This window comes from Triplophysa dalaica, chromosome 23 (assembly GCF_015846415.1).
Source record: "Triplophysa dalaica isolate WHDGS20190420 chromosome 23, ASM1584641v1, whole genome shotgun sequence".
In the NCBI taxonomy this organism is placed as follows: Eukaryota; Metazoa; Chordata; class Actinopteri; order Cypriniformes; family Nemacheilidae; genus Triplophysa; species Triplophysa dalaica.
Window position 1 is genome coordinate 2262424 of NC_079564.1, and position 25019 is coordinate 2287442.

Below are 25019 nucleotides of genomic sequence, written 5' to 3' on the forward strand. Positions count from 1 at the left end.
TGATTTACACTTTTGCTTTCTCTTTTGTCTAGTTACGTGATTGGTCAGATTCTGTCAGATCAGAGTCGCGACACCATCGTGGAGAACATTCAGAAACATCTGATTGAGGTTGGAGAGAAGGTCGCCAGTGGCAGTATCCCACTCAATATGTTTGAGATAAATAAGGTAAAACATTGACATGCAAAATCTTTGTTCATGAGCATAAAGATGATCATTTTTAACTCGCTATAATTTCCCTTATAGGGACTGACAAAGGACCCTCAGGACTACCCCGACAAGAAGAGTCTCCCCCACGTTCACGTTGCTCTCTGGATCAACTCCCAGGGTGGCAAGAAGGTTAAAGCCGGTGACACGGTGTCTTATGTCATCTGTCAGGTAAGCAACCAATCCATTTTGATCCTCTGATGTTAGAGGTCTGACTACAGATAGAAATCCAATCCACTGTTTCTCTGTTAGGACGGTTCTAACCTTCCAGCCAGTCAGAGGGCGTACGCTCTGGAACAGCTGCAGAAACAGCAAGGTCTCAGCTTGGACACGCAGTACTACCTGTCCCAGCAGGTGCACCCTGTGGTGGGCCGAATCTGCGAGCCCATCGAGGGTATTGACGCAGTTCTTATCGCAACCTGGCTAGGTGAGACTTCCTGTCTGGTTTGCGTAATTTTGAATGGATATGGATTATTTTGCAACTGTGTTTTAGTGCTTAAAATTTGCATCTCATGTTCTGGAAATTAATACAAGAACCAAACGTTTTTTTTAGATGTAACGCTGAGTTTTAGATCATTGAGTATCAAAAATAGGGCAAGACAGTTTGATGTTTACCTTTGCATAGCTGCTGAGAACCAATTTACCCCCCAGTTGGAAATTCAGTCGCTCTAAAAAGTAAATGAACACTGGCACTCTGTCTCCATGACAACAGGCCCCTAGCTGTTGTTTGGCATCCTGCGGTCTGGTCCAAAACTCAGGCGCTAATTCAATCTGCCCACTATGTTATCAGTACCAAGTAAAGCCTTGCTTATTTACCTCATGATTAACGGAGCACATTTACACCACGGAACATTCTCATCCGCTGCTTCTCAAGTATGATAAATAGTCTCTCTGTAAACACAACATCAGATCAGTTGTCATTCTGTGTTTCTTTCCTATTTCAGTCAATCTATCTCATTCCCCGGTCACAGATTTAGACGGTCTCCAACCCGACATGATGCATGTCTGCCTGTAGATGGCAGCAGCCCTCGAGCGTCATCGGCCTCTGATCCGTAGAGACGGCGGTTAATCCCCGAAGTCTCATAGTCAACACTTACTTATGTGCTCATTTATTCACTTAGCCAAATTACCCAGGGGGACGTAGGCTGTTTTCGGTGCTCTAGTAGTGTTCAGTGTCACCTGGGGGGATTAAATGGAGATTCAGCTGCTGTCTCTTAATGATTTGATGATCTCAGCTGCCTGGGAAAAATCGGATAGCGGCGCTTTCTTTACCCCTCCTCTTTCCCCTTATTATATTTCCAGTTTATTCTTATCGTTCGCTAGTCTCCGTCCTCTTGCCTCCCGCGGCCCTGACATCTTCTTTGCTTTCTTACTGACCCTCTCTCTTCTTGTAGCTTAGCTTTTGATCCCCACCCTCTTTTCCATCATCTTTTTTCCACCGTCCATAAATACATATGCTTGTAAATCACAATCTGCGAGTCTTTAAAACAAACACAAGAATCGGACTTAAATCGAAATGTAACTGTGTGCATGGTTTTGACTTGGACCCCCATGTGTGTTTATTTACCTGTTTGTCCAGGGCTCGACCCCGGTCACTTTCGAGCCCAGCAGCAGCAGCAGAGAGAGGATGAGGGAGACAACTTCCTGGGAGCGCCGGCCCAGCTCACCGACGAGGAGCGCTACCGCGATTGTGAGAAGTTTACTTTCTCTTGCCCTGACTGCGGTACGGAAAACATGTATGACAACGTCTTTGAAGGGACGGTGAGTTATCAACACTCCCTTAACGGGTCCGATCTAATTGGGCAGCACAATGATTTGTTTCTCACTGTTCTGTCCTACCTCAACTTCCTGTTAAATATTGTGTAATGACAGGTACCGATAAATTTGAGTCGCACGGGTGATTACTTCCTCTGTTTCAGGCTTTTACTGGCTTATTAATTTCAGAGCCACGCACTTTATTTATAAAGGCTTGGCAGAGATGAGCAGGGGGAGAGGGATTTCGGCAGAGTGTATTCCTAGAGCTCTTTAGTACACAGGATGTCCGTCATACCCAGGCCGGGGTCAGCGGGGGCTTGAGGAGCGGGTGTAATCTGCCTCTAATTAAGGGTCCACACACACATGCTCATGCACAGCTTTCTCTCGTCTAAGACTCATAAAAAATGACATTGACCCCTTCCTCCGCTGCTCTGATCTCTGTCCTCCTAGCTGTTTGGAGATTTTGCACTCTCTCAGCCAGGGAAGGCTTGGAATTAGGAAAAACTGGTTGGCATTTACACATGCTACAATTTAGGTATGCGTTACTAGCCCTAATAGACCTCAGTCAGGGTACAGGACAAATTTCATTTGATACGAATGAAAACAAACCTTTGAGGGACACATGTACAGTCTGTCTTAAGAGGACAGTTTACAGGGTTTTTCCTGGCTCAAAATGAGGTGGAGGGGGTGCCATCCTGTACACACACACGTGTAGGCCTTTTAAGTAGCTTGGCCAAACACTTTAAATATAAATAAATAAAAATAGATGAAAACGACAATTATTAAGTTGTATACAGGGTGTCTGCAGATCCTTAATTGTCTTAAAATGTTTTAAATTCCATAATGTCAAAATTAGGCCTTAATTAGCATCCGCGTATCCAAGGTCTTAGAAATGCAGTCGAACTGACACCGTAAAGAATTTATTTTCATTTTAGGATCATGTAAGTCTATTTGTCAACAAAATAGGCGGAACCAACTAACAAATAACACGTTCGCGGGGGGTTCCTTAGGTGAGTGGACTGGACAAATTGAGAGGGGTTTAGCTGCAGCGACCGGGCGAGTGGAGCTCCACTCTTGAACAGGAAATACGTCACCTCCACTCAATATTAAAGAAGGGGCAAAATGGCGTCGCTAAACCCTCCGAAGTTCGAAATTTAACTCGGATAGTTTTATCTCATTATCCCAACACTACTTGCAGACTGACGCGGTCTTAACGTGCATATTTAAAGGAAAGAAGAAGAACGTTCATTGATTGTTATTTACTGTTACTTGCAGTTGGTGTGTTTTCTAAATATAGTTTGTGTTTTTCACACCAAAAAAAGCAAAAAAAATGAAATGTTGAATAATTTCCACAAATTATGTTTTTTTGCTTTAAATAAAAAATTCCTAAATTATTTGTTCACATTTTACATTAAATAAAAATATTCACTGCTAACTATTATAATTTTTACTTTCTAAATACAAACCTGGAAGCAATGTCTGGATTTAGGAACATTAAAGGTATTTAATAACATTTGAACAATAATTTTGTCGCATAAAAAATTACACATATTGGTTGACATTTAAACGCCGCCAGTTCATAACTACTTCCGGTTGAGGTCTTAAATTTCACTCTGCATGGTATTAAAAAGGTTTTAAAAAGTCTAAAATCTAACTCGCAGATAACATGTATATAAAACATTACTTTTATTCAACCAGACAGAAATGTAAAAGTAAAGAAATAAAGCTTCTTATCCTTTTCAACCTTTCAGCCCACAATAGCCAACTAAATTAACCAGTCTTACTAAATTTGCAATGCTCATTCACATCCTGGGTTCTCTTATGATTTACTGAGCTTTGAATGATTCACTGTTTTTTTTTATATTCGCTACTGACTGAAAAGTTTCAACAGTTTAAACGAATCTGTTCAAATGAGTCATTCTGATCGCAATGTGCGTTCAACTGGCTAACTCTCTGTGTACAGTATAATGCTGATTCAACGAGCCATCTGCACAGCTTTAAACATTATACAATGATGTACGCCACGTTGATTTAAGAAACCTTTTAAGAAATCGTGCGTACTTGGAGGCAAAACAAACAAAACTCACCTGAAAGCTGTGAAACGCAGCTAATTTACTATTTGCATCGCCACTTCCAGGTTTACGCTCAATGTGCGAGAAAACATCCGCTGCCCCACCGGAAGCTTTTCATAAAGTTTGCAGGATTACAATAAACAATGTTTGTAAGCATTGTGAGACTGACCGCTGCCCCCCTGTCTAATACAATGGAAAACTATACGTTTAAAAAATACATGGACAGCTTGGATGCTATTTCTATTAGCATCTGGCTGGAAAACACTGAATAACATCATCTTTACACAGTTTATTAATGATTTTCAACATTTAAATACTTTTAAACAACACATTTGCATGAATCTGACCAGATGTCAATAACACAGTTCCCGGTAAGATACGTTTGTTTACATCTGTCATACTGCTCTGATATGCAGGTTTGCTTTAAAGAAACAGACATCACTTGGCTTTTAAAAGGCATAAATATTGTTTAAATACTAAACGGTAATCGTTTTTTAATTTGTTGTTAGACGACCCATTTAAGAAACTTTATTTAATACGATTAATATACAATAAAATTACATCTTAATAAAATTATCATTTTTTAATTATTTTTTTAATTAAATTGAATTATACAATTTAATTATTAATTATTAAATTACATTTAATTTTATTTAATCGTTACATTTGTAGCCACAAGTGTGACCGATCAACAAACTCAGATCGGAAGTTAACTTCAGGCCAGGTGCGTGCATCCCATGAAACCGTCTATATTAAGATGTTAAAATCTACACAAACTCAATAACAACCTCACGACACCATGTGTGAATTTTTGTTGATGTGATTTTATTGGCCTCCCGTATTCACCTGATAAGGTATCTAATAATACGTAGTGCAAGGGTTATAGCTGAGATCAGGGCGTGAGGGTTTGATGAAAGGAAGGCTTAAAAGACCAGCCTTGACTTACAGATGCGGCAAATCGTCTTTATCTCAGTCGGCTGCGTAGAGAGGGAGGAGGACAACAGGAATGCAAACAGACACGCTGGAAAGGGACGGTAGAGATGCTTGGAGACTATATTTGCATAGACGCACAGTTCCCCCTCAAAGTGCCGTTCAGTGAGAGATGTAAAGATCATAAAACGCTAATGACTCACCGCGACTACCGGGGGGCAAACTGAACACGGCTCTTCACAGCAGCCCTGCTATAAAAGAGAAAGTGATGTTTGTATGATACGGTGAGCTTGAGCGAATGTGCCGATGCATTAGCCATATACACACACACTTACATGGACTCGGCCCTTCAGATTATTGGAGGCATAATGGGCACCATAAACAGCACTGCTACACATGTTAGGTTAGATTGAAAGGATGTCAAGCTACAGTAGTTTCTGTCCACTGTTTAACCACAGTTCTTGCCACTGTTTCTCAATAGGACGTCTGAGGCTTTTTAGATATAAAAAAGCTGGCAAAGCCCGGAAATCAACAGCGCAGTATGAAGTTTGTTGCTCGCTGTCATCCAGAAATGCAGTTGAAAGCTTAATGCAGTTCCTTTTTTTATGCTTTTGCCACCTAGATACCCTAGAGTGTTGGTCCTTATTGACATTATATTTTAAGGATGTTTGAATTTCTAATAGGTCAGCTTTAATAGCCTTTAAAAGCTTATATGGGCAATGCGAATCAACAGAATAAATGCCCAGATTATGTTGTTGCCCTTTGTGTGTGTGGGCCGTGTGGAAATGCTGTGTTGAAAGTGAATTTGTTTGTTTCTAGGGAAGCTCCGTACAGCCTAGTTTGAAGAGTTGCTGTCACGTTCCGTGTGGGGCCAGCCAGTTGGAACATGGCTTACGGATAAGCAACAAACTGCAACTGGACATTCGCCGTCATATCAGGAAATACTACAATGTGAGTATTGAATAACTTGCAGTACACCAGGTCGCTCGCCCCCTACAGGTGTGGCAAATAAGATGGGTAAATATATCAAGTTTAGATCTGTTTAGTAACTTGTATCAAAAGTTAAATATAAAAAATAAAAAGCAGTGAAACACAAATTTTGAGATTAAGTTAAAATGCTGAACCAAGATTTTATAACCGGCAGCAAACATGGAAAGGCATATTTGATAATTGAAGAGTTTTTGGTTGTGTTTCTTGAGTCATTCCCCACCCTCTGCAGCTTTATTGAGGGTTTGCACCAAAAGCGTACCAAATAACACTTTCAAATGAACTCTGTTTGTGGTGAGAACGTGATCCAACCTCGAACAGACCCAAATGCAAAATGAGGCTGCACGTTTTTGGACTAAACCAGCTGCCGTAGTCAACTGCACTGTTCGATATTGAATGAGGAATAGAATATCAGGTATACCATATTCCATCCCAACTTTCTGAAACTCACAAGAACACTCAATATTTTCAGTGATAACCTAACAACTCGGGGAAAGGGGGTTTAATAGATCTGTGGAACTGTGCCGGGTAAAGGTAAAGAAAGTGCTCAAGCAGTACATCCAAGTGTGGGATGCACAAGTTCCCCTAGTACGATGTCCTTGATAATATACTTGGACAAAACCGGACGTTGATCCGGTGCATGTTGTTGAGATCGCCATCGCCGCTTACAATGATGCGACTGATGCTAGCACTGTTGACAGGCAACGTTACCACATATGAGAAATGAGGATGACGGTTAGTTCTCACCAACGAGTGATGTGGATGTTGTCACGTGACTGATTGCTTTTGTACAAACCAGCTGAAATGAACCATAATGCAGTGTGGTTTGTAAAGGAACCAACAATGCTAAAAAACACTTAATGTATAATTTTTCTTATACAACAACTAGAGGTGAGAAAGCGCCCTTGAACGTATTAAAAGTTGTTCTGAAAGTGTTGAATCCACATTTAACTCCGCTTTGTTGTTTCAACCGAACATTCTCTGTCCCCACTCCCTGAGGACCTTACACGGGTTAATCTATCATGCTGTTTGTTTATTTCACGTCTTTATTGAATTTCAGATGTGGCCTTTCGCCTCTTCCAAACAACCTCCTCCCTCTGCATCCCAAAAGGGTTTCGTTTAGTTCTCTCTCTTTACGATAACGCACAAATATGGGCCCTGGCGATGTGACAAGAGTGCAGATATTGGGCCTATGTTACCAGCTCGGGTATGTCTGCGTATCTAATTTCCCAGCTGAGGGTTTGATTGACATGCGTAATCATCGGCTGCGCCGAGCACGCCGGGTCCAATCAGGACGTGCGTGCCAGTTTCTGGAGCCGCTGGGAAGTTCTGGAATGCCGGGTGTGTTCCTGCAACGCTCGACATCACAGGAAACTCGTCGAGGGTCTCGAGATGCGCAAATCTGACTTGTAAGACGAGGAAAGTTGCAGGGGTACGTTCTCCCACAGTGCTGTGCAGAAATCAATTAGTGGAGTGAATGTAGCAACCTCCCTCGCTGGGATGGTGCCTGTAGCTTCTTTTGTCAGTATGTGTGAAACAGCTGCTGGTGTTGAATGCGACCCACCACCACCACCCCCCCTCGAACAGGCCCAGCTTCAGTGGACACAGCTCAGCCTTCCCCTCCCACACTGGGAGCAATGAAGAGGCTGATATTGTGTAATTAAGGATTCCTTTCAGCTGAGGGGAGAGCTCAAATAGAGTTGTTTGTTCGTACAGATAGAAGGAAGAAAGCCTGTCCGCGTGAGGGAGGACTCGCGGCTTACATGGTTACAGATTGGAAGTCGGGGCTGTTTGTTGAGTTTCCTACGGAACTGCGGCGGCGAGGCATTAATCATGAAAGAAATTACAGCCACCTTCACCTACAGCCCACCACCGTTACCAATAAAACCACCCTTTAGAGACAAAGCAAATATGCTTTCCTGTCCTTTCTCCCTTCCCCCTACCCCTTCTTGGTTGTCATCCTTTCTGACTCCTGGCGTCTTCGGCAGAATAAGAGTGTGGCACGAAGTGGCACCCCCCGTATTTACCCCATTCTAATGTGGGTTGCCATGGCGTTTAACAAATTATTGCAATTACGTTCGTCATGCGCTTCGCCCTTGGTAACCGGCTTTGGGATGTGGCGACGGCGGGGGGAGATAAGACAGACAGAAATAAATAAATAAAAAAGGTGATAATCCTGTTTTGTACAAAAGGTCAGATTGCTGAATAGAAAAGGCTTGATTAAAGCAGAGATGTACAAAGTGGACGCATTTGCGTCCATTCAGCCTCTCTCGCGGTCTGCAGCCACGGTGTGAATGTACAGCTGTTGATTACGAAGGCACAAAGCCTGTGAGAGGCTGTTGTCTTGGGGCTTTTTGCACCGAGCTGCCTGTAATCGCATCTTTTTTTCCCTCTTCTAAAAGGGGCTGCTCTGGATTAAGGGCATCAGAGAAGGGGCTGTGTGTGTGTTAGGTGGGATTGGTGGATTTGTAAGGATATTTGGATGGCAAAATTCCTTTATTAGTTGTGCTTGCCAGAGAAACGTCATTAGTGCTATTACTCATACTAAGGGGGTTTGAAAAAACTGCTTTTTACCTTAGATTGTGCGTCTTGTATTTGAGGTCTTTTTTGAATTCTTAGACTCATGAGTTTGCAGAAAGTAAATTGGATGTTGAAAGCACCCAATCCATGTTTAGATGCCAAAATACCAGGTTTTTGCGCTTGGCTTGTAGTTCGCCATTGAGCTGCGTAATAATAAGTAAATTAACCAGTTATATGGCCCAATTTTTATCTCAATTACTAATCATGAGTAAGTTTTTCTAAAATTAACTTTTTTTTCTTTTAGCCAATGAATATGTTCTAATCTGCCGCTGTTGAACTGGTGAAGCGACACTGTTTTTCAATGCATGCTATCATTCAAACAGTTGCATAAAATAAAATAGAATTTAATTTATATATCTGACAAGTATCTAAATATGATTATTAATCAATAGTTTGCCAGTAAGTTGTCACTTAGCAACACCCTAGCAACCACCCACAACAGCATGGGAGCCAGCTTTGCAACCCACTTCTTAATGCATCATTGCACCATTTCTTTCAGAAGTGTTAAAGGGACAGTTCACCCAAAAATTACTTAAACTTGAGTTATTCCAAATCTGTCTAAATATCTTTGTTTAGATGAACACAGTTACAGATGGTTGAAAAATGCTTGAAACTAAACCGTTCTTTGCCACCATTGACTACCATCATAGGAAGAATTACAATGTTTGTAAAAGTGTCCCAGAACTGTTTGCTTTCCTACATTCTTCCAATTATCTTCTTTTGGGTTCAACAGAACAAAGAAATGAACTAAGAAACTGTTCCTTTAAGCTACCACAATTCTCACAATCCTGACACAGGTATGTGAAATATTAATTGTTTTAATTGCAGTCACAGGTGAACCAAGAAATCAAGACATGGCCGCTATGGAAAAAGAACAGCAGGTATAGATGGGACCGTGAAATGGAGAAAGCGAGAGAGAGAAAGGAGGAGAGCGGGAGAGTTTTTCCGGTAGCTTGAACTGATCTGCGGGCCCCAGTCTTTGCCCAGTGTTTGGTTAAATTATGTGGAACTCATTTGACGGCTGCAGAAGTGGCTGTATTTGCAGTGTCAGGTATCGACTGGTATAATTATGCAATTATGAAGCTTTATCCTGCCTCTCTCTCTCACCGAGTGAGCTCTTAGTGTTTCAATTAGATGTTTTTTCTTTGGCGTGCACTCTGAGTTTTCCTCCCCGTTCTCCCTCTCTCGTTGGTTACAATAAGGATGCAAAAGGAGATTGCTTATAAAATAAGCACTATCGGGTTGTGTGTTTCTCACCTTATTTAAAGCATTTTGTAAGTATTTTGGGTAGTAATTTATAAAATGCCATTGTATCGTGCAATTGTAACACATGTTGCATTTTTTGCATGGAAAACCATTTACGTTAAAGCCAGTTGAAGTTATTCTGAATTCTTGCAGTGCAAAGAAACTGTACATGTATATGTATGAATGATGAGGGAATAATGACAATATTTTGCCGGTGGGCTGCACACATACAAGCCAATGCCACCACATCTCTTAAGGCACCAAGGGGTCATCAAGCGAAAAAGCCAAAATCTCTTACTCCCTAAATCAGACCACTCTACATTGTCTTAATTTTGTGTCTGATACTTGTGTGTTTGTGAGTTGGCCTGTGTGTGTTCCACCAGCCGAAGCCCATGGGAACAGAGCTGTTGGTTTAGTCTTGGGCTTCAGGAAACACAAAAGGTCCGTTAAGGCAAACAGAGGGGTGATAACACCGCGCTGTCTTCAAAATGAAAGCCAAACAGCTCACATATGTTCGGATTCAATTACACACTCTGGGTTCCCCTCGGCCCTGGGGCTTACCGCTGATTACCCAAATAACATCGCCCCTTCCGCACAAAACGCCACCCATATGAGATTAATTGGGATATTAAAACAAGCTGTTGATTCTGATAATGCCGTGAGGTCTGAACAATAACCACGTAGGCCAAACGTGTTTGTCAGCACAGGTGGAATGATAAGACTCATCTTTGGATTCAACAAGACTGATAAGCTTGATGGAAGCCTTGCGGAGATGCTCGGAGGTCAGGAAATAGAAGTTAATTAATCTAGTTATGAATGTGAAGATAGCATTTCCGTTCCATGGCTTTTATCGCCCTTGCTGTTTGATACTTTTATTCTTCGGTTTTGATCGTTTGGCTTTTTGACGTCAACCTGACGTAATGGATGGCAGACATGAGATTGATAACATTTTCTATTCTTGATTTTCTGTTTATGCAGTTATTGCCCTTTAAATTTGACATTTATTTATATATATATATATTTTTTTAGTGCATATTGTGCATATTGTATAACGCAGCATTTAACATATACATAATGGGGTGGGATGGTATTCATGCGGAATTAATTGTTGATGTTTCATACCAGATTGAAGCCAGGTTGTTAAAGGAGTAGTTCACTCCAAAAAAAGACCCCTGATTTTTATTCCTACTATCAACGTCAACGGGGGCTTATTTTTATGTGAACTAGTCCTTTAATTGTTTTTAAATAACAAATTATACGAGATCAGACATGTAATAAATAGTAAATTTTGTCTTCCTCGTGTGAAGAACGATTACTTGACTAAACTTAAATGCAACAAATATCACGGCCCATTAAATAAATTGTTTATTTAAAAAATGTATATACAATTAAATATGAATATAAATTAATATAAAATATAGTTAATAATTAGCCACAAGCCAGACCTATCATCAAACACAGGTACCAATGAAACGGTCTATATATAACAACTTTTTTAAAATGTCCATTTCTGTGATTTTTGTCTGTCTCTTTCCATCATCCATTAGTAGAGTAGGTGGTGGTAATGCCTCAGAGACAGGTGCTCCTCTGATACTAGGGGTTTATTTAGTGCTCCATCATTAGCAGGGCATTACCCCCTGGCCCCCGCTGTAATAACAGGGGCAGGAAAGGCAGTATCGGCAGGGGGCAACTGCATCTGCTCCAGGCCTCACACGGGCCCCACCACAGGCAACACACCGGCCGCCCGTCTCCTGGGGACCACAGCCTCATTGGGACGCATGCATCACTGACGATCAGCTTTTGAGGAGGAAAATTTGGTCATTGATTCCAATCTGCGCACCAAGTAGTTTCTCTTTCTCTCTGTGCACAGGGTTGGCTGCTTTGTGAGGATCAGGCTTGTCGGAATCGAACTCGCCGGCTGCCCATCGCCTTCTCCAGGTCCGGCCCGATCTGCCCTGTCTGTCTCCGATCCACACTGAGACCTGAGGTACTGTATAGCATACATAACATCATGTTGTCAAATAACTTTTTTCTATCAAACAAACTAGAACTATTGCTTTTACTTACTTTTTACTTAATGTAGACTTTATTTATAATGTTATTATAATAGCGAGAGATAAACAATGGGGTTGTTATAGAAGTATACCAGTTTTCTTTGAAAACACAAGGTTGTTTATAAATACTTTAATATATCTTCAATTTTAAGTCTATTCGACAGAAATTAAGCAGGGTCAAATTTTCCAAGTACTCCCAAGTCACAGGTCCACTGCTATACACAGACGCTTTGTGTTTGTCCAGGTGGTGGTGCTGTGGAGCCTGTGAAAGTCCTCACTGACACAGATCAGGCCCTTTACTTCTCATCGGCTTCTGTTTTCTTTCTCATCCTATTCCATCCCTTTCCCATATTTATACCAATTATATTATTGAAACCTTCTGACCCATCTGACGTGATGTGGGTTATGGTTCCTGCTTTAACAAGCTGCCGTGATAAGAGGAACCAGCCTCCAACAAGACTTGCCGTTGGCCAGGATGGGTTTCTGATGCGTTTGTGGGCTTTTCTCACTCTTCCTGTGATCACTTAAAGTTGATTTACCTGTAAAAACCTTTGCATAGTACAGTACCTTGATAGCTATGGTGCTATTGGTTAATATCTAATAGGATGCGTGATCTTAGTGGCTTCAGAAATATTTTTTAAAAGGCAGAAAATTCTGATGAAAGTTTTGCATTTTGTTTTTTAATTACTGCGTGCTATTTAAGCTACACAACAGTGAAGTGTGTTTACTGGGAAACAAAAGCCGTTTTCCGTGATCCCTTGAAGGTTCACCTGCTATCAAAAACTCCTGCCCGTGCAGAAATGAAGTGAGTGACGTGACGTCCCTTCCCAAATCAGTGTCCGTCTTCCCTCTTTATTGTTTTAGACCAGAACCGACAGATGCCCCCATTCCTCCATCACTCTCGTTTTCTCCTCCTTCCTTCGCCTGCTTTATATCAGCGTCTAGTTCTGTGGCGACAGGTTGAAACCCAAAAGGACAATTTCTCTTGTCACCATCGCCACTTAGCTGTCCTCGGTTCTGCCTGGTGAGATGGCAGTTTAAACTGCCGGCTGAATAAAACATTAACTTCCTCACCCCTCTACCATCTCCGCCGTTGTGGGCTTTACAGCTCGGCTGACAGCAAAGCATCTCCTCCGGTGTCTCCACGGACACGGAGACATTGACTACCATTGTATCCAGATTAAATGGAAGCGTAATAGGCACCCTCGCCTGATTGGCCGGTAATTTGAAGGAGTTGTACACAGGTGCAATTTGTAATATTTTCAGTAAATTAAATCTTTTCCCTCTCTCTCTTTTCATTTAACACTGGTTCGCCTTGTTTTTTTTCTTGTTCAGCTGCTGTCTCATAGATCTCTCCAACTACGGCCCCCCCACACCCGCTGTCTCTCTCTCTCTCGGTCTCTCTCTCGGTCTCTCTGTCTCTCTCTCCGCTCTCTCCATTTTATTGATGTACGTTCAGGCACCCATTAGGGCTTCCTTTTTTCCCCTCTAGTGGAAATTGCGGCATGTTAATTTTCACACAAATTACAGCAATAGCAGGTATCTCTATTTGATACATTATAACAGGAGCAATCAGGGATAATTGAGTGCCTTTCAGATGGTAACCGGCGCATTCACTTCAATTCAAAGCCAGTCCATTTATCGTCTAATCGCTCTTTAAACACTGAATTTCTGGGAACAAAAATTCTTGTCATAATTTTGCTTAAGTGTATTTGGAAATCACAGTCCTTTGAGCAAGGATAATTGAAATCAAATCCCTTTCACGGGAGCTGACATTTCTACATTTCCCCCCAATTGAAATTAATTTCAAAAATTGAGCATGAATATCTTCAAATAGCAGGCAATTATGCCTTTCAATGGGGAGAAATTATGTGCACAAAAAGTGGAGACATCAACTGGCGCTTCAGTTAAATGTCTTTGTTTCCCACTGTGTTTGCCTTGTAAAGATTTACATATATTGACTCGTTATGAAACCTTGTGATGCCGATCGCCTTCCTTTCCAGCTCAGCCCGTTAAAATTAACACAGATTGGAGCGGTTTTTTTTGTTAAGCCTCATTAAAACTGTTTGGAGATTTTCTTTTTTTCCAGCCTCTCCTTTTGCAGCTGCACAGATCTGAAGGAATTGAAAGACTAGCCATTTTCCCTGCTACCCGGGCTTAAAAGGGATATTATACGTCTTTTAAATATAAGCACTGTGGCCGTGACGAGCTAAATCGCTGGAGTGCTGTATCTGTAGATGAAGGACATGATAGCTTTAAATCGTGGATTTAAATGTATTTGTGCATATGATTTCCTTTGAGGGTCTGCTTATTTTTCACCCATTTGGTCACAGTGCATGGCCTTGCCCTGGTAGTAGTTGACACTTTGATTCTTTCCCCCTTTTTCTTGTTATTCTCCATCGCTTCATCCAGGTCTTCCGGCAAGCTACATTTATGTACTAAGGGTTCAGTCATACGGCAATGGGAAGTGTTCCCCTGTTGCCATGTCTTTATCAGGGGGCTGCAAAGGGATGGGCGGTTGGGGTGGTGGATAAGGCGGGGGTCTCAGGAGAGAGGCAATTTCACAGCTGGTTTGCTCCTCAGTCATTCGGGCCGAAAATGCTGCAGATTTGTGGAGAAAATTGAAATGGTGTCAGTACAGGAACAAAGCATCGAGCCGTGCAAAGCCGCATAGAGGAGGGGCCTCTGTTTGCCGGGTGGGGGGGTTTAAATTGAATAACGTTTGACGATGTCTTAGTCACGCCCTTTTTGACACCTGTCAGCACAGCTGCGATGCTCGGCCCGGCCGCACACGTACGTCCACTTATTTCTTGTGCTTGGACTGGGTTTTAGCCTACGGCCGTCTCTACGTTCGCAGGTGTTTTTGGCCAGAGTGGTCCGCATGCACGCGCAGATCCGGCCGAGAGCGTGTTTGCTCGCACATGACAGCCTGATTATCAAAGCTCCATTATGGTCGCATTGCTGAATCGACAGGCACGGCTGTTGACCAGCCAGTGCATTATGGGTCAACAGCTGCTGGGCTCATCGGAAGCTGTAGAGGGCAATTAAAAGCCGGTCTGCCGAGGAAAGAGCCCTTGCTAAACTCCCACGGCACCCGCATGGCTGTGATTCTATGGTGACATGAAGAGACTGTGACCCAATAACAGCAATTAACATAAAAGTATAATGGCTAATCAAATTGACAGCAACAGTTGTTCATCAGATCCACACACGGTGCCTTATCAAAACAAACTATTATGAAAGAGGTAATTTCAGAGCTGATGTCTCTCTCTCTCTCTCCCTCCCCATTCTCTTTTGTTCTCTCTCTCGACCCGCACGCTTCTGGCAGTTAGACACATGGCTAACGGTAATTACAGGCGAATTTACAAACCAAACACCGTTTCCTGCTTTTGTCAGGAGTGCACTGGTTGCTTTTGGCCAATCAGACACTTTCGCAGTTATTGTCACTCTAAACTTGGGGTTTGACCGACCGCGTGTTTGTGACGGTCAGTGACAGTTGTGTATGTATGGAAAACACTTCCCATTTCCACAGCTGTAATTAACACAGGTGATTCTTCAAATCTCACTGATTGGGCTTCGCCAATCTCATTACGCTTCAGCCTTTCAATGACATGTATTACTGAACTACACGTGTGTGATTTTCACTAATTGGTTTTTCCCTTTACCGTTCTTTTAGCTGTTAAATATGCAATGAAATAATCATCATGCAAAGTGTCACTAGAACTCTGATGTCTTTACAGTTCTTTAAAGAACATGTTTTTTAATCGTATGTCCTGAGAATTTTTGTGGTACGATACGGCTAAACCTCCAGATTTTTGAGATCCAGAGGTGACTTCAACAGTGGTCATGATACCAAGATCCACTAAATAACTTTGAAATTTGATGCATTATGTCTTTTTCCAAGCCGTGGCATGCAGTAATATGCAATTGAAAGGGCCTTTTAAAATGTGTTTTAATGTCAATTAGATGTTTCTCGTTTTGTAAAATAGGTTCATGAAAACTAATTGAACGATTTAATATCATGAGAGATGATGGTTCTGACAACAATAGCAAGTATCAATCAAATATTTGGTAATTAAAAGAAATTCCTTTGGTATCTATAGAATAATATTTGTTTCTGAATTACCTGAGAAAAGCATCTATTCACTATAGGAAGTTGATTGTTTAGTGTTCAATTTTAATGGTCCCCAGTGTTGTTCCTGTAGCACTGGGTCCACAGGTGGTGTTGCCCATCCATGCTTATGAGAAATGGCAGTATAAGATATTATTTTGAGCTGTATTTAGTCAATTTTTTTGTTCTGCTGAACACGAAGATATTTGAAAGACTGCTTGTAAACAAACAGTTCTGGGGCACCATTGACTAGCACAGCAAGGAAGAAAACTACTCTGGTAGTCAATGGTGCCCCAGAACTGTTTAACTTCTCACATTCTTAAAAAAAAATGTGTTCAACACAACAGCGAATTTTCTACCAACTTGAGGTTAATAAAATGACAGAATTTTCATTTTTGGATGAACTATCCCTTTATCCCCTTTTTTTATTGCACTTTTGTGGTTCTTATGTTGTTCCAATTCCTTTCATTGTATACCTCATCTGTAAGTCGCTTTGGATAAGAGCGTCTGCTAAAGCAGAGGTTCTCAAACATTTTTGGTTTAAGTACCCTTTTTATTTTTCAAGCCAAGTACCTCTTGACCATACAACACTTTACTTTAAAATACAGTGAAATGAGAGTCAAACCGTTATTATAACTTAATTTATTTGTATGCATCTTTGTGTAGTGCTAATTTCATATAGAAATACTAGAATCATAATTTATTGATTTTCATAACTTATTCCTAAATGTCAGTTTCTCTCACGTACCCCCTGCGTACCCCCATTTCAGAAGTAATGTAAATGTTAAGCAGATATTTTACTTCACTCTTAAGGTTTCTTTAAATGGATCAATACCTAGCATGTTGACTTCGCCTTTAAATATCTCCTATCACATTGCACATTATCATTTCCGCTGGACTGACCTGTGCTCTTTTCTCGTTTCAGTATTCTGAGAAAACCCTGTACAACCAGCTGAGCTTCTACAGATTCATCTTCGATTGGGAATACGCCGTTAACAAGGTCCTGCCAGAGGAGGATAAACGTAAGTCTCCGCACATAAACATAAACACGTGCTACTGCTAATTGGCCTGAAAATTTGCTGCCAAACATTGCTTGACCAGCACGCATTTCCATCACACACTCACACCTCACTTCGGCTGTAGGCGGCCGCGAGGTTGGGTTAAGAATCCTCAGATCCTCGAGTCGACAGCCGTAATTCAGGCGACGGATTCAATCACGGACCGGCGCGATGCGAATGCAAAGCGGTCCAATCAGTTGGAAGGAAGAGGGGAGTGAGGGAGAGAGGGCCTCCTCTCATCCCGTAGGCTCTCGGTAATAGCGCCGGCTATGTTGATTGAAAACAGTTTTTAGATTTTGGAAAATGATAGGGCGAGTAATTGGAGAGAAGGCTAAAGGATAGCCCTTCATAAATAATGGGACATGGAGCATATGTTTTCAGCGGGCCGCTGGAGGATCCAGACCGCTCACGGCCGCCGCTAGCTGAGCAGCGGCTACTTACCCACAATCCTTTTTGATTGATGTCACTTGATTAAAAAGGGCCTCTTGGAATAGACTTACACATTTATTTATTTATTTTTACATGTGCCGATGAGGTGCCGAGCGCGAGAGTCGTAGATAAATATAATGTGTAATCAATAGATGACCACTCAGAGCGCCGAGCAGACCGAGGGGAGAGTAAAAGGGCGGGGGGCGCGAGGGCCTAACATGATTATAGACTTGGGTTCTCCGTGGAATTTTATTTCTTTACTTTTTTCCCTTCGGTTGTTTCTGCGAGTAATTGTGGCCAATCTGTGGCGCTCTGTCAACCACACTGCCCATCACTGCAGCCAGGGCTCTAATTCCTGGAGGAGTGATTTTAACCCTCAAGCCTTGATTTTCACCAGGCGCAATAAGAGGTGACGCTACTCCTTTTCTCCTTGTTTTTTCCTTCGCAAATTGGAGACCATTCGTTTATTCCATTATTTTTATTTTATTCTTTTTTTAAACGGATTACAGCTGAAATTTCTAGCATTTCACTTTTGTCTCTTGCACAACCCATATAACACATTTCTTCATCAGGGGGGTTGGCACGAGCCGTTCAGCTTTGTAACCACTCTCCTTTGTGCGTTTTCTTTGCAAGTGCCTGGAGTTTAGTACGGTTTTGTTAAAATACAGTCGTAGTGCTTGTGCGGACGATAAACTCTCGTAAAAGAATGTGAAGCATGTGTAGCCTAGGCTTGAAGGCGATTAGCATGCTACATCCCAAGGTTCTGTCGGTGTTCTTTTATTGCGTCATAACCTCGTGTATATACATGAAGCTTTTCTGTTGGTGTGCATGTGTGTATTGGGGGATTAGTGGAGGACATCACACACAAAGCTCTGAAGTATAGCTTCGAGACGGTTATCTCCCCTCTCACTATAATACTACACATTACTGTATTATAGACTGCAGGATTTATAGGGGTCTAGGGGTGAAATTATAGGGCTGGATCCCGTGTACTTTCTTTACCTGGTCCAGTTTCTTATTTAGACCCTGGGATGTAACTCCGGCATACTAGGGGTTCTGAATGTGCGTTCTTGACCATCAGTGTATCTGCAAGATAAAGTGCAGCATGTGATGAAAGCAACATGATTGATAAATGTTCATTTTACCGCAGTAGTGTTAATTTGCCTTGAATTCATAAGACTGGTAAATGAAGCGAAGCGGGCATAAACCGCTTTGCTTCATTTGCCAGTCTTATGAATTCAAGCAATTGTTGCCGGGGGTTTTTGTGAATGATTTAACTTCTATATAAAGCGAATAAATACAACTTATTACAAAAATGACACTAAATAATATTATGAATTGTGTGTCTGTAATAGATTGAGATCTTTTTGCGTGAGACCGTTCCTTGTTTAATATTATTTTATTTTTTATCTCTATTTATTAATGCGAGTTTAATACATATATAACACGGCAACATTTAATTTGTTTTAAAGGATTACTTCACCATAAAATGGAAATTCTGTCATCATTTACTTACCCTCTTGTCATTTCAAACCTGTATGACTTTCTTTCTTCCGAAGAAGACAAAAGAACGGTTGATCACTTGCATTGGTTACAATAGAAGTGAATGGGGTGCTGTGCTGTTCTGTTAACCAACATTTTTCAAAATATCTTCTTTTGTGTTCTACAGGTTTGAAAGGACAAGGTGAGTAAATGATGACAGAAGGTTCATTTTTAACATGTCTGTGGAAATGTTATCTTATCGTAGGAATAGAACAATTGATCCCCACAGGGACCCTTAAATGAGACGGTGTTGTGGTCTGTGGACGTACATCAAGTTTTGAGTAGGCTATTGAAGTCATTGAAATATACATATATTTTATATAGTAGTAATAAATATATACCTGTATATAATAGTAGTTTCTGTAATGGCTCTTTTGCAAAAATAAATTTAACCAAAACTAGAAGAAAAATGGCTCTCTGGTCAAAAATGGTACCCGATCCCTGATCTAGACGAAGAGTCACAATCGATGCATTTTGGTAAATGGTCAAATGTTGACAGATAAAGAACTAAAGGGTAACTCAAAGATAATCCGTGTAAGGGCTTGTTAGGGTGTGTTTGTAAACCTGCTAGACTGTACCACCAAAGTGTACTTTTATTGTGAACTTGCACCGATTACCTGACCACAGCAATCAAAGGTAGAGGGTTGTGATGTGGTGCTGTTGATAGCGATGGATGAATAAAGTACAGTTCGAGAAACTTTTAGCTGCCCTCATCTCTCTCTTACACACACACACACAGCTTCTTGTAATTTACCAACCACCTCCCCCTCAAACCATGAGACATTTAGTGTCGTATCTGCCAGATTTTCTGTCTCTCTCTGATGACGGAGGAATTGCTTTTAAAGTGGGCATTATGCCAGACCAGCAGCACAATAGAAAACCAATCTTCCCTCTATTCTGTGTGCTCCGCTGTTATTGTGGAGCTTTAGATAACTGGAGCCGCACGTTGCTGGCAGATTGAGCGAGAGAGAGACGTTTCTGCTGGACACTGAGGCTGGAGGTTAGAAGCGCCTCCAGCTGTCTGCAACCCTAGTCACTGGAGGCCGTCTGAACAATAAAAGGGGATGAATAAACCTTTTGGCCCATCTGGGAAGTTAAGCCTGAAGAGACGTTAAAATTACTTGTTGGTTTGATGGAGTTTTGAGGAGGTTGCAGTGTGCCGACTCGGCCAGGGGTGGTGCTGTGGTTGGGTTCTTCTGGGAGGGCCCTGGTGAATTCAACTCTCTGTTCCTTGATGGTGAAATTACTGTTCAGTGGTTTATCCATTTGCAGTCTTTTCCTCACTAGATTACTTGATTCTTTCGGAAAGGAAAGACTGATGGAAATTGGCATCCTAACAACCTACCCCCTCCACACACACACACACACACACACACACACACAGAGCAAGGTAAAGGAATGAAAATGAGTTGCCAGAGAACGCCCATTTTTCATCACCTGTGGTACCCTCAGCTCCAATGTACTCGCCCCTCAATGACCCCTTAATGTGATTTTCAATGTGATCAATGATTTTTTATTAAATGGGCTGTAGAAAAAACACAAGTGTGATTAATCACACATTTTTATGATTAATCACACACCAGATTTACTCAAATTTATAAATATATAAGTGTGTATGTATGTTTATATTTAAATAAAAAATTGGATACATATTTTTCAACTTCTATATCCATTAGGGATGTAACAATATTATCAATTTCCTGGTGTCACAATAACAGAATGTCTCAATATCATCGTGGTCATATGACATTACAGGTCTTCCAGGCCTAAAAAAAGAATAGACGTTACCTTTGTCAGGGTACAGCTAGAGCTATTTAATTTAATTTATTCATATTAATATAATTAATTAATTTTATAATTGGACTTTTAAATCATTTCACCCATCTCATACTATATCTCATACTTCTAAGCAACATAAATAAATATAAGAGGACGCGATATGACATGGTTAAATTGCACACATCATTGTGTTATGTTCAATAATTGATTAATAAACACTTAAGGCACGTTTCTAAGCCTTCATTTGGCTTTGTTTAAAAACCACAATAAATATTGTTTATTTTATTTATACATTTTTATCATTACAAAAATTATGTAAAAAAGCTGTTGATTAAAGGTTCATTTGCAGTATTCTCAGAATTAGTGCTTTTGGCCCTGAAGTGTTATTTTATACCTGTTGAGCTTAAATAATCATTACAATTACAATTTGTCATATACTGCTTTGTAGCATATTCAAACCCTATTTGCTTTTTTTTACACGATTTTGCCTTTCAGACTCTTTTCTGTGTGTGTTCGTGTGTAATGTACAGTGCTAAACAATTAAAATACTCTATAAGTGATGCTTTCACACTGAGTTGGCTTTAATTTGGGGGGAATCCTACTCGCGGTATACCTGTCCAAACCCACAGAAGTCTCTTTTTTTGGCAGTGTGAATATAAAGTCTCTTGTGCCAAGTGGCCGCTTGACTCCCATCCTGCTGTCCAACCGCCTCGGTTCACGGTTCAACGTTCACGCTAGCTCTGAAAGCGGATTATATCGCACACACGCATCGTGTCTGCACACAGTATGCGTGGGGTGCTTTTTCTTTGTGTATATCCACGTGCGAGCGCGTCTGTGTGTGCGAGAACCGAAAGACATTTAGATGCAGACTCTCCAAGTCTGATCTACATGTAAACCACAGTCCTCCGCCTGATTGCAGCTACTGAGTTAAATGTGGAGGCAATTTCGTACCCGGCAGGAGTCCTTCCATAATAAAACAGTTTTTTCTCGAGTTTCGAAAAATTAGATATCCCATATCAATGACTTTCAAATCGCGTTGAACTCTGATTTCATTCTTTTTGTGAAGAGCAATTCATAACGTCATTTAAGCGAACCCCTTTTGCTCCTTGTATTTCGGTATTTCTCTCTCGCCTTTCCTTCTCCACGTCTCGCTGTGTATCTTTTGCTCTTTCTAATTCACTCTCTCCCTCCGCCGCGTCTCCCCTTTAAGTGTGGGCAGTGTGATTATGTTCAGGCAGTAATGTAATTTCGCTGCATTGATAAAATAGAAATTGTCCTTTATCTGTGTGCTGATAGTGCTCAATTTGCAGGCGAGCTCCTCTGCAACCTCTTCAGGGCACGACGCGCGTGCCCTCCTTGTCCCTCCTCCCCCCCACGCTCTGCCTGCCTTGAGCTGCTGGAAATCTGCGGGTGCGATTGTCAAATCAATTATTCATTCTGTGCAATTACACTCGCACAAAGAACTTTTCTCTGCTCGGAATGATGATTAAATTAAAAGCTATTCCAGCTGCCTGATAACATCTAATAGAATATTCATAAGCAGCCCAAATGGAATGTATGATCCCCATTAACTTCATCATGCTCACTTAATTACATGCTTGTTATTGTATTTACACCTTGTTAGAGCACATGGAAGCTGATACACTGTCTCTCTCTCTCTGGACTGGCTCAGCCGTCCTCCGTCTATTTTCTCCTCCCGTCCGTATTCCCCTCGTTCTTTTGGCTGTCTGCTCGTTTTCCCCCTCTTTTCTCACGTCTTCCCTCTCTTCCCTTCGGTATCTTTCCTCGCTCTTAGAAACGCTATTTATTTTAAACGCGACCCCTGCCGGGCCAGGAGGGAACGCAAGGTCTCCGACAACCTCTACGGCTCTTAGGTTTCTTTTATACATTCCGCACACAGTGATTGAGGGAGAAGAATGAAGAAGAGAAAGAGGGGAAAGAGAAAAAGAATTATTTTCTCCCACCTTTCAAAAATGATGACATGATTGCTTTCCCTTGATCATGCATCATCATCTTTCTTCAACCCCCCCAATCCCCGCTTCTCAGGTAAATACTCCTCTCTCTCTATTCCACGTGCCTGTATTCTGTTTTCTTTCGCTTTTTGGAGGTAAAATGCGTGCGATAATGGTAGACGATGCTGCAGATGGGGTTTGGAATACTGTCCCCCTTTTTTTGACGTTGGGATTTTGCCATTTTCTGAGGTTGACCTTTCTTCCCCATGGGGGCGAGTCTCCGACTCTGTTTCTACTACACCTGCTAATGGAGACGGGATGTGATCGAATCCTAGACCACCAAGTGTGTGCTAAACAACACTGGGGAATCGGATTCGGTCGTCTTTCCTGCTTCTGTATTTCGTGCCGTCTTAAGCCCATTGCACATTGAGTCTGAAATTTGCGTCCGAAATATCCACGCGTTGAAATATAAATACGATCTTACGTTGTGTCAATCACATTTACATGCTGACCTCACTATTTACAACCGTCATAAAAAAATTCGGACCGGGTTCAATTTTCTGCGTTTTTCGAGTGGCATTTTTAAACAATTCAAGAGACACCGTACAAACGAAATCCAAATACGAAAAACGCATTCGAAAATTTTGGACAGTATGTGCAATGAGACTTTTGGATGAGGGATTGTGATCTGTATCTAAAACATGAAAACACTTTGTTTTAATAAGTAGTGCAGGAATGTGTAAACATTTTGTAAACGTGCGTTAGCTATGTCTAACCTGGCCATTTACGTGCTCTCGAAAGGAAATAAATCTCTTTTCTTTTCCAGAAGCAGGAGCTTTTTGTAGACTAGCTTTTAACAAAAGTCTTTGGTTAAAGGATTCGCTTCAGTCTGTAATTCTCATTCAGTTCTGCTAGCTTGCCAGAGACTCCTATCGTCTCTATGGTACTGAAGGCCCTCCTGATGGGATAAATGACCTTGGATATCGACCCGATTGCATGACCCCGTGGCCCCCTGGCAGAAGAGTCTATTTAGCTTCTGAAGACACCTAGCCCCTCTCACTTCTGCTCTACCCTCAAACTGTCTGGATTGCAGGTTCCTTATCGATTCTCAAAGACTTTCATTTGAAATGATACTTGATAGACCTCTCCAGGCACATGACCGTGAGCCTAGTTCGATATCATTACTGATCTTTTCTGTGGATCAGTTTTGTCTCGTTATGGATCCACTTCAGGCCAGCTTTCTGCCATTTCGTTTGTGTTTGCGATGAATAAATCGCGGATAAAAAGCTATTTGTAACCAAATGTGCGGTGGCGGTGAGCTACAGTACACAATTTTCTGCCACTATTTCCACAACGTTTTTGTATGGCTCAGATTGGTTATTTTAACGCATTATCCTTTTTCCTCCTCAGGGATGTTCAAGAGTGGCTGGGAAAGAGAAAGGAAAGTGTACAAAATGCTGAAGGCTGTAACCGAGAGCACCCTTGCCACCAGCGGATACTCTGAGGTCAACCTCGCCAAACTCTTCCAGGCTTTTACAACACTCAAATGATGACCAAAGCGTGTTCTAGTATTTATGTGGCATCTGGCCTGCTCTTCCCTTCCCCGTATGGCCCTCGTTTTCTTTGATCTTTTAGGTGCCGTCTGTTGTAAATACACTTTGTGATTTTGTAATCTATGCCGTTTTCTAGGCTTTTCTTTATAAATGTAATCTGTGGCACCGTTTTTGTGTATGACGGATCGATGTGAGGTCAGAGGTGACGAACCAACAGTCAATCTGCATGTAATGACCCAAATCTTTCCATGTTTGAGCACCTGTCTCTTGCAGTAATCTGTGTTCTTGTGTCCATCCTATTTAGCCTTTGTCCAGGTCTAATCGATGATGAATCTGTGGTAAAATGGCCGTGATAAGGGGCTTAAGACACTCTCGGCACAGCCTAGCCCCCGACTTTGCGGTTCCACCACACGCAGGGTTTTTAGAGATAACAATCAGGAGTAATGACAGGCAAGTTCATAGGGGGCTCGTAGCGATTTGAAGGGGTCTTAGTTCAGTAATGACTCCTCTACTACCCCCTTCATTTTTAATGGATCAGCAATTAGCCAATGATACAGAGGTAGTCGGTGATTTGCAGAATTTTGAGCGATTGAACTATTGTTTGAACTCTTCTCTGGTTTGTCATCCATTCAATATTGCTTCTACGTGTCAGTGCCTGAAGGCTGACGGTTCCTCAGTTACCTTGCAATGTTGTTGCTCGTGTGAACGTCCATTGTCTTAATTGTTTTTTATATGAAACCTCAATAAAAGCATTTCATAAGACCTTCA

The 25019-nt window shown here is 41.5% G+C and overlaps 1 protein-coding gene across 1 annotated transcript in view; it reads left to right on the forward strand.

Moving 5' to 3' along the window:
- The window catches only part of pola1 (polymerase (DNA directed), alpha 1), a 42849-nt gene extending 17830 nt beyond the window's left edge, over positions 1–25019 (forward strand). Inside the window, 8 exon segments of the mRNA XM_056739051.1 lie at positions 33–165; positions 244–375; positions 457–631; positions 1784–1965; positions 5781–5912; positions 11644–11760; positions 16864–16960; positions 24109–25019. Coding sequence (XP_056595029.1) covers positions 33–165; positions 244–375; positions 457–631; positions 1784–1965; positions 5781–5912; positions 11644–11760; positions 16864–16960; positions 24109–24248 — 1108 coding nt within the window. The 3' untranslated portion in view covers positions 24249–25019.